Source organism: Cupressus sempervirens, chromosome 8 (genome assembly GCF_028749045.1).
Source record: "Cupressus sempervirens isolate cs-2001-9-10 chromosome 8, ASM2874904v1, whole genome shotgun sequence".
Lineage (NCBI taxonomy): Eukaryota > Viridiplantae > Streptophyta > Pinopsida > Cupressales > Cupressaceae > Cupressus > Cupressus sempervirens.
This window is the reverse complement of record NC_143125.1, coordinates 391,457,783-391,468,803: the sequence shown is the minus strand read 5'-3', so window position 1 is coordinate 391,468,803 and position 11,021 is coordinate 391,457,783. Positions and strand designations below refer to the sequence as shown.

At 32.6% G+C, this 11,021-nt stretch overlaps 1 protein-coding gene across 3 annotated transcripts in view; it reads left to right on the top strand.

The window, feature by feature from the left end:
* Positions 1–2,539: 2,539 nt before the first annotated feature.
* The window catches only part of LOC149542930 (uncharacterized), a 223,123-nt gene continuing 214,641 nt past the window's right edge, over positions 2,540–11,021 (top strand). The window contains exons 1-2 of one of the 3 annotated variants that reach the window (XM_089797846.1): positions 2,540–2,975; positions 10,777–10,833. In XM_089797846.1, coding sequence (XP_089653972.1) covers positions 2,899–2,975; positions 10,777–10,833 — 134 coding nt within the window. In that variant the 5' untranslated portion in view covers positions 2,540–2,898. The remainder of the gene's footprint in view (positions 2,976–10,776; positions 10,834–11,021) is intronic. The other 2 variants (XM_089797848.1, XM_089797847.1) reach the window with 2 other exon arrangements.

The window sequence follows — 11,021 nt, the reverse complement described above, 5'->3', positions numbered from 1 at the left end:
CAATTATGACCTGTGCCACTTTGTGTTATATATATATATATATATATATATATATATATATATATATATATATATATATATATATATATATATATATATATATATATATATATATAAACTAATTAACTTAAGATAAAAAGATAAAAAACTATTTATTAGAATTTAAATTTAAATTTTAAAACTAAATAAAAAATCAAATTCATTGACCTTACAATTACAAATATGATCATAAATGAAAAACAATACTCACTTAGATATCTAAGTAAGATATTTAAAAAATATAAAGAATCCACACTCACTTATATACATGGCCTAGTCCACTTTATACTATATATATAGAATTAAAAAAAAAAATTATTGATCTTACAATTACAAATATGCCCATATATGAAAAACAATACTCAATTAGATATCTAAGCAACATATTTAAATAAGAGACCTAATGCGTCATAGTTCCTGCCTAATGCATAATGGTTGTAGAGGTGTAGATAAGTGAAAATAAGGTTAAATAGTTCTAAATTAACATTGTGAATGCATTAATTTTTGCCTAGAAATGCACTTGTGATCTGATAGGATGGCTCATATTTTGTTGTTAAGTTCTCATGTTATATTATTATATCTTTGGTCATTTAAGCCCAAGAATAAAAGGCCAAAGTCCCCAATATGGCACTAAGTACTTAATATCATACTACGATCAATACATATGTTTTAGACAAATTTGCACCTTCTACATTGACAACTTAAAATATGTGCAATGAGGAAAGATATCCATACCGATATTTGAATTATAGAACTTGAAGAAGTCATGAAGCATTTGGAGTATCACATTATATGTTTAAGCATGTTATGCATGCTACTAGAGAACCATAAGTAGTTGGAAAAACTCCCCCAACTATTTATTATTCTTATCTTGATTATCAAATGGAAGTCACATTATTTTTAATCATTAGATAGAGATAAATAACATTATAGAACAATAACAACATAAACATATATGCAGAGGAAAAAAATGATAGATAATACAAAGGAGGAAGAAGAAGAGAGATAAAATAGTAAGATAGAGTGATACCAACATAAGTTTTTTGCATGTGTGTGAGAGAGAGAGAATTAAATATAATTATTTTTATTAATAAAACAAATAGTCAAAATAAAATCGTGGTTATAATAAAAAATTAAAATATATTATATTTTAATTAATGAAACTAAGAATTTAATTTATATATTAAAACTCACATTTGTATAAGAAAAAATGAAATGTATTGAAATATAAAAATATTTTATAAGTAAAATTAATTGTTTAATTTTTCACAATTAGAGAAGGTTTATTATTTAATGTTTTGTATTTCCAAAATTTTCATATTAAGCAATTTTTAATTATGAAATAATATCTATATAATTTAATATGTACATTTGTAAATAATAAATAGATGTAATACATATAAATATAAATTTGATTTTGATGAATAAATATGATGTAATAAATATGATGTAATAAATAAGAAATAGAATATAACTATTTAATTTTAATACATAGTTTATAAAAAACTTAACAATAATTTATATATCTTTTAGAATTGAATTATTTCTTTTTTGTGTTTATTTCCTTTAGTATTTTTTTTTGATGTAAAATATAATTATTGATTTAATATTAAAATATATATTTAAGTTTTAAATATATTTAAACTAAATGATAAAATGTTTAAATAAAAAATATTAATAATAATAAATAATATAATTTATAAATTGTAACACTTATCAATTATACATACTACAAACACTATTATAATATATAATTAAAAAATAATATTGTTTAATTTATTTTTATAAAAGTAAAATAAACTATTATAATATATAATTAAAAAATAATATTGTTTAATTTATTTTTATAAAAGTAAAATAATAGTAATAATTTAACTACTTTTATTAAAAAAATTAAAGTTAAAAAAAATAAAAATAGAAATTCAAATACAAAGATATAGCATATTGGAATTATATTGTTATTGAGAATTAATATTGATTAGAGATGTTATGTGAAGTAGAAGATAAAATTATTGAAAAAATAAAATCTTATCAACTTGTCACAAATGTAGAAAAGATAAAGTTATAATTAATGCATTCATTAATGTATGATAAAGTTGTTAGAAAATATTTGTATTTTTGTTGAAAAAAATTATTTTTCTACCCCACCAAAAATAGTATGGATCAATAGAAAGAGTGAAAAATGTGATTTATAAAATAATTTAAAAAAAAAAAGATATAAACATTTGAATTTTCATATAATCTTTTAAATTCTTTGATTTGATTGGTCATAAATGCATAAGTATTGCTTGGGAGGAACTAAAATATAAAGAACCCACACTCATTTATATACATGGCCTAGACCACTTGATACTATATATATACAATTAAAAAATAAATACTAAATATAATAAATATAAATATAAATAAGAATAAGAAAACTATATATATATTTCAAAAATAAAAACAATGTATAATACTAAATATAAAAATAAATAAGAATAGGAAAATGAATCCAATTAATACAGTGATGACATAGTCACGCAAATCTCAGCATCACAATATATGTTTCTTGTAGTATGCTCTGAAAATTAGCTTTCAAGGGACATGCTTTTGCCTCTACCTGGGTCTTCAGGTTGCACCTAACATCCAAATTTATTGCGTAAAATCCACACTAATATTATAAAGGGAACCAGCGGAGGAGAACAAGGATGATCTAATTTAAGGCCAAATCGATCTCATAAATCTTAGATTAACAGCGGCGTGGATTGTTGGGGAGAGAAACGGGGCGATCGGATAAGTTCGGTGGACTGAGCTGGAGAAGATTTAGACTCAATTGGGGTTTTTGAAAGAAAGGGAAATGTGAAGCAGCAATCCAATATGGCAACCAATATAGAGTCTCGTTTCCATTCGTTGGAGCTAATTGGCAAAGGTTCATTCGGGGATGTTTTTAAGGGGTATGTATTCTTTTTGCTCTGTCTCTATCAAATCATCGACATATATATGGGATGTTTTTAAGTGGTTCTTATTCTTTTTGCTTTGCCTCTATCAAATCATCAGCATATATTTGGGATGTTTTAAGGGGTATGTATTCGTTTTGCTTTGCCTCTATCAAATCATCAGCATATATTGAGCAAATTCATGTTTTTTGAGCGGTGAGAGCTCCGCACTGAAATCAACACCAGCTTCATTCATTCTCTAAACGCAAAAATATAAACTAGCTGCATTGGAATAATTCATCATGACACTGGGGTAATCCATACTTCTTTGCCAATACAAGATTTACGGCCTGTCTCAGAGTTAGACAACATGAAACTATTAGACCAGAAAAGGCCTCATGCTCTGTCTCTATCATTTGCGGAACAACATTATGACAACGTTAATCAAGACTGCAGCTGATGCCTCTACAGCAGCCAGCCCGGCAAGTTTACGACTTTCTTCCCAAGCTCCTCAAGTTGCCAATGCTTGAGCTTCTCTAGTCGGCCATTGCCTCTTTTGGTCTCCCGCGCTTATATTTGGTAGCTTTAGCTTTAGATTCAGATGCTATGGCAGGGGTAGGTGGGAGCCTGATGCAGTCAGTGGGCAGGAGAGGCATTCATTTCTGATGAGATGGTAAGTACTAGTCTGCCACAATTCTGATCCTCTTGGTGTGATCCTGCGCTTAGCATAAAAACTCTCGACTTGGCAAAATCTCTGCCAAGCCTATATTTTGACTAGGATGAGGTACTCGGCAAATACAATAAATTTCTTATATCTGTAAAATTTGCTTAAATAATGCATGAGAAGCACAAATGAATTTCGAGGACACAGTGTGTGTTTTGATCATGGTAGCATTACTTTGGAAATTAAACTAATAACTGAATTTGGAATTTATAAATAGAAAACAAGTGGGTATGAAGGCAACAAAGCTCAGCCAGGTTAATGGGCAGCTGTTTTTCATAATGCCTTTAAGGCCGCTGGCTATTTTTCATAATTTTATGTTAGATTATGGCGACTGATCAGGAAAGTACTATCAATCCCCAAGTGGGAGATTGTTAGATTTAAAGGGTGTTTAAATAGCATTTAAACAAACTTAAGTACTATAGTAAGTCTATTTTTGGTAGGCCAGAGTAGCACTGGCTAAGGGAGAGGAAAAAAACATTTTTGGAATAGGCAGTCTGAAAAATCATCTCCAGAAAAGGCTGTCTGATAAAGCATCTCCAGAAAAAGTAGTCTGAGAAAGTGGTGCAGGAGCACCTATGGGTAAGGTAAAACCCTAACTCAAATTTTGGTTTGTAAATGTTTTAACCAACCATTGAGTGAATAAGGACTACATTTAAAGTCCCAAGATTGGTTTAGGAGGTGTGGTTAGGTAAGAGTCGAATGTGAGTTAAGTTTTAACCAATTAGGTCCTGACAAGCATAAAATTGCTAAAAGTTGCTCTATGAGGCAAAACATGGAAAAATGCCTAAAATGGGGCAAGACGTGTTTAATGGAGGTCCTTAGGTGTTTTAGGTTCATTTTATGAGAGTTGGAACCAAAGTGGACAAGTTTGGAGGCCTAGATTGTAAAATGGCAAAAGTTGTCAAAATTGCTCATTGACAACTTTGCAATTTTTGCACCTTTTTATGAAAGGGCAAAATAGGTAGTTATGGCTTGAACCAAAGGCCGAGGTGGATAGGAGAACCTATTTAAACACCCTCCAACTCATTTTTAAGGGTTGGTTGAATCACTTGTATGAACAATTATTGAAATAAGAAGGATTGCTGACAGGAAAACAAGTTTTTGGAGGATTGATAGGACAGTTGGATTGTTCTGCTTGCTGTTTCAGATGGAATAGTTTCTTGAATTTATGTTTTGAATCTGTGCTAGGTTGTTTTGGTCAGAAGTAGTCATTTTGTTAGGTTTTCAAAATTAATTAGTTTTTGCTTACCTGCTGTCGAGTTTTGTGTAATCAACACCAAAATAGCTATAGCTTGAGTTTCCATGGTCAAAACACTATGGCTTCTGGAAATCAAGTAATAGCCACTGTAAATAATGTACATAGCAATTTTGAGGAGTGTGGGAGTCAGATAGTCATTTTTACAAGCGAGCCCTAGGCAAGCAAACAAAGGCTTGGCAAGGCGCAGTGAAGCTTGTAGTTGGATTTTAGAATGACTAGAGGATTAGCACGTGCCAACCTTGAAGGGGCAATGGTGGAGTAGGGTTTTAGGTGTCCATGAACCAGAGGAGGAGGTTTGACGCTGAGTCTAGAACATTTGGGAAGTGTTTTGCTATCATTGCCCTTGAAACCCTCAAAATAAGGGTTTTTTGGAACCGTACTGTATGAACACCATGGAGGCCTAAGACCTGGAAAATCTTCAAGCCTAGGTCATTAGGAAACAAAGTCCAAAAGGCATCAATAGGCCTTGTTAAGGGATTTTGAGAGTTATTACAAGTTCCTTGTTTTTAGGAGGGCTAATAAGGGGCTCTTAGGGCTACAAGGACAAACAAGGCAATTTGAAGTTGTGGGAATGATAGACCTATCCAAAAGGTGCACAATGATGTGAAAAGTGTCAAGAACCATAGGAAGAAAGTATAAACTTGATTTTGGCCCTTTGATGGCATTTGATGGAGTTTTGGCTTGTTAAGCCAAAAGATGCATTGTTAAGGTGTTGGGAGTGAGAAGGAGTAAAAACTAAGTTGATTGGTAAGTTTCTTGGAGAAAGGGGCTTGGAAGAGAGTCCTCTAGATTGGGGTTAGAGTAGTGACCCTAAGTAGGCAAAGAAGTAGCCTTGAAATAGCAAGAAAAGCTCTAAGTGAAGAAACTCCCCATCAGAAAGCACGTAAAAAAACTACTAAACAAATTCTAGAAGCAAAAATCTTGAAAAATCACTAAGTCTAGAAACATAGCTGAAAAGGCACTTGAAGGAAAAAATGTGGAAAAGCACCAAAAAGGCATCCCAAAAGAGGAAAAGCAAGGAAAGGCTTGAAATCTCACAAAATCTGAAGAACTTACGATCACCAATGTCCAAATTGGAAAGAAAATCATTGAAAACATAAAAAATGATTGAGTAGTGATCCAAGGTCATGTCAAAAGCAAAAAAATGACAAAGTTATGAATAAATTTGTGACTCACCCCTAGGAGTGCCCATGTGCGCCAATCCTCAAGGGTCAAGCAATTTCCCCAAATGTAAAAATTCCTTCTCTTGAGCCAAAATGCACTTAAGGGCACCAATATAGAAGTGGCTTGGAGTTGCACCCAAATTGATAATTCCTCATCAGGTGCTAATCTGTGTAGAGGAGTTCAAGTCAAGGTGCCAAGGAATTTCTCAAGGATTCCAAGACCCTCTACAAGGAACAATATGTGCCTAGGTTGGAGAAGGCCTAAAACAATAAAAAAATGGTTTAGTATTGATTAAATTGGGCATAAAGATGAAAAATTAACTAGGTCTCAACCAAATGAGGAAGGTGGTGGTGTAAAAGTGACCAAGGCAATAGTGTCAGGGGTCAAGCAATTTCCTCAGATGAGAAAATTCCTTCACTTGAGCCAAAATGCATCCAAGGGCACCAATATAGAAGTGGCTTGGAGTTGCACCCAAATTGATAATTTCTCCTCAGGTGCTAATTTGCGTTGAGGAGCTCAAGTCAAGGGGTGCCAAGGAATTTCTCAAGGATTCCAAGATCCTCTACGAGGAACAAAATGCACCTACTTTGGAGAAGGCCTAAAACAATAAAAAAATGGTCATGTATTGATCAAAATGGGCATAAAGATGAAAAATTGACTAGGTCTCAACCAAATGAGGAAGGTGGTGGTGTAAAAGCAATCGAGGCAATAATGTCATTAAGAACAAATCACCACTTGCAAATGCATAGGAATAGCACAAGAACTGGCTTGAAGCATGTGAGGATCAATCTTCAACTCTCTTTGTGCAATGGTAAGCAAAAAAGAAAGCAATGAAGAAAATTGTTTTGTTTTTCATTCACAATGGCATAAATGAAGTAGGTTTTAACTTTTTGTTGTTTTTGAACAAGGCTGGGACTGAGGAGGAGGAAGGAGAGGGGGAGAGGTGGGGGTGGAGGGCGGGGCAGGAGGAAGAACCCAATACTTTTGTCTTAAACTGGTAGGTTTTGCCTATTCAAAACATGTGTCAAGTTGGTTAAATATTTTCTCAAGAATGTAATGGGAAATACTTAATGGATCCTTAATAGGGAAGGAGTTAGAACTAGGCATATAAGCTATAAGACCAAACTTTCTAAAATTTTGAAGTGCCAACTCATCATGCATTTAATTTGTAAGCTTTTTCAAATTTTATAAATCTCTTCTGAAGTTTACTGTCAAAATTACCTTTTTCTCTACTTGAAAGTGCGAGCAGTTTGCTTAAGGTTTTTTCATCTACCAGAAGTTTCTCTACTCCTCTATCTAATAATGCAGATCTATTAGTCATAATGGGTATCCATGCATCATATTTTCTAGAGAATTTTCTTCATTTGTCAGATATACAGTTTTTTGTTTGTGTAGAAGCTTGCCCTAGAGTAGTTGTGAGTCTTATGCAATCCATTCTTGTCTTTTGTATTTTGGCCTGCATTGGGTCTTTTTCCCTCTGACCATTTTGTGTTTGGCAAAATAATAACTTTGCCAATTTAAAACTTTTATCCAAACAATAACTTCAACTATTGAAATAAACAATTAAGCACATTAACACAATGACACAATGTTTTATGTGGAAACCCAATGTGGGAGAAAACCTTAGCAAATAATTGCTTCATGTATAAACTTGATCTTTTACAATGATTTGTAGGCTCCAACCTACTAGAGACTCCAACCCCTATGTTTATGAGCACCAACTCACTAGAAGCTCCAACTCCCACACTTTGCAGGCTCCAACCTACTAGAAGAACCAACCCCCACCCATAAGAGCCATATTCAGACTTTTACTGGGGTAATATCCAACAATGGGTTCCATGGAATGGACGACTGATCCGAATCCTAGGAATAATAATGCCTTGGAATAAGCATGTGTAATCAAATGGAACAGAGCGATTCGATAGGAATCCCACTGCTGTCTTCGTGAGCACCAACTCACTACACACAAAAACCTCTTTTCCACCTTATCAACGTTGCAAGTGGACAAGGCAGAGCACGAAAAGGGCTATTGAAGCTGCTCTTGGTTCGATTGTCGAAGACCTCCTTCAAGAGGTTGTTAATACTGGTAAAGAATTGACTAAGGCAATGAAGGAGCTGGTGTAAGTTTGCTCTGTTTTCTGCAGGTTCTTGTTGCTGGTCTGGGTTTATGATCTTGGTTCTTATTGCTGGATGTTTTGTAGTTTTTATTTTCCAGCTTTCAAGCTGTATTTTTGACTATATTTAGGTTTTAGGTTCTTGTAAAATCTGTTTTTTTATGTCTTGTTGCCATACTTGTAGGTTCCAGGTCCTTGAACTTGGTGAGACTTTTAGCTCAATTATCTAGTTTTTTTGGTTTCTGTATGGGGTTTCGGGTTCCCTCAAAACCTGTTTTTACCAAAATCCAAAAAAAAAACATTGCTTTCTGAACTAATGACCGGTGCTCTCTTCAAGCAATCTTTCCACAATTCTGTAATGATCTTCAACAATAGATCTTCTTAATCGGGTGTACAGTTTGATTGTTCTTCATGCACGGCTCACCACACTTCTTATTCTTGATAAAAAATCTGAATATATTTTTTCCCAATATTAAGTTAATCTTAATTATATATGTGTTCCTCCTTTTTTGCACCTCTCACACTTCTTCTACAGTTCTGATATGAATATATAAATCTGACTAAAATTCTGATTATATATATATATATATATATATATTATTATTCTTCACTTCCATATTTCTGACTTCTCTCTTTATACTTTTTATTCCTCTATACAAAATCTTATTTATTTATTTTAATATCAATCTCTTTATACACTTCATTCTTATTTGACTCATTCTCTTAGCAATCTGCTCCAAATTTTCTTTCTTCTTTCATACCTTTTTATATTCTTTATATATTGTTTCTCTTTTTTCTTCAACTTCACATGTTTATTGTTTTCTCTTCCATATTCTATTCTTCACATTCTGCTCCAATCGCTGTTTTTCTTGGCCAATGATACATCTCCTATTTATATTTAAATAGCAAAGGAATGCGACTTTTCAATTTCAAAAGTCATGCCTTTTCAGAAATAAATTACTTATTCTTTTACTCCTCTTAATGCCATATATGCCAAACTAAGTTTTTATTTGATCCTCCTCATTCGATATCTTTTAACCTCTGAATAGTTAATAAGAAATTGTACTCTGCATAGAGTCGCACATGTTGATCGTCCATCTTGGGTTCATACAATGCAAACATCTGTATCCCACCACCTTCATCGCCCGGTTCCCATATTGTGTTCGAATGATAATTTAATTTATCATTCAATACCTTCAGTTCATTTATAATTCATTTGTTTTTATTAGACAAGCTCTGCCGACAATCACTCTATATTGACTTATTGCTGACTCATTTTCGTTTAATTACTATTTTAGTTATGCATCACTTGTCTTGCCGTCACAGATTTATCTGTTGATTTATGCATTTGTCTTTAACATTATCTTCTGTAATTTGTTCGTCTAACTCCAATCGCTGCATATTGCTGACTGGACTCTGTTTTGTATTTCCTGTATCATTTTCTTTAATTTCCATCGCTCCATCTCATTGGCTGCTGTAAATCTACTATGATCAAGTTTACACAATAAATCATGATACTCATTGCTGCTACATACTTCAATCAAAGCATTTCCCTTGATATGCTGTTTGTACTGTTCATATGTTCCATCATAAGCTATTTCTCAACCAAACCATTTCCTTCAATTTATCGCTAAGAGTGGTTCATCTTTCAAAACTGATGGTGCTCTATTGGTGATACGACAATGAACTGTCTTCTTAATTTATAGTTGCTTATTCTTTTTAACTTTTTGACTATTGTTTGTGACGTCATCCATACTTGCTGCTGCCCTGTATATATTGCTGCATATATATCACTCGATATATATCGCTGCATCTGATGGGATCGTCTCCCATGTTGACTGTTCAATCTGAGTGATGATTATTTATTTCTATTATTTCCATGTTCAGCTTGTATTCCGTCGTGGCTTGCCATATTTGATATTTGTTAACTTTAAGATAATCAGTTCCACCTGGCTCTCAATTAGAGCTATATTTATTTTATTCTCCAAAGTCTGCATATATATAATCACTGGCCTGTTGTTCTATAGTGTCCAATAGTATGATAAACATTAACTTTTCTTTCTTCTCTAGTCTTTGTGTTTGATGACTATTAGACTTATCCTGGCAACATACTTGCTGCCTTCTCAGACAAATTGTAAAGCCTTTGTATATAGCTATGTTTCAATTTTATGACAGAAACTATGAGACTTATAATAGTTCACATGATCCCTTGTAGTTTTATCTTTCATAACATGTGTTCCATATAGTTGATTTATATTCATCAATGACACCTTCATTTTTCTTTTGACATCAATGACAATATTTTGATCATCTACCATTTCTTCTGTTCAAACTATAAGACTTTTCACAGCTCTGAGCATTTGTCGAAATGAAAAATATTTTATTTGACTTTGATGTCTTTTAAACGATGAGTGTTTGATTTTACTGAATCAATTTGATTCACTGAGCATACTGTTTCTTTAATGGAATATTGGTCCTTCGTTCAGTTTATAGTAAATGCTCATTTTAGAAATTTTATCTTTCTGCTCAGTGACTCTCCCGTGGCTATGTTCATGACAGGTTTGATACAGAATTAAACAAAGATGTTGCTATCAAAGTTATTGACTTGGAAGAAGCGTAAGTAACTAGATTATATGCAGTGATTAATTTTCTCTTTTGATTTTATATTAATCTGGTAACTGAAGTAAAAGTGACATTAAAAATAAACATTTTGTATTGGAACCTAGTATGCTTTGATGTTTCTAAGTTGATTCTGCAGCGTAAATACCAGAGGAAAATGTGAATAGCTATCTCAACATGTGAAA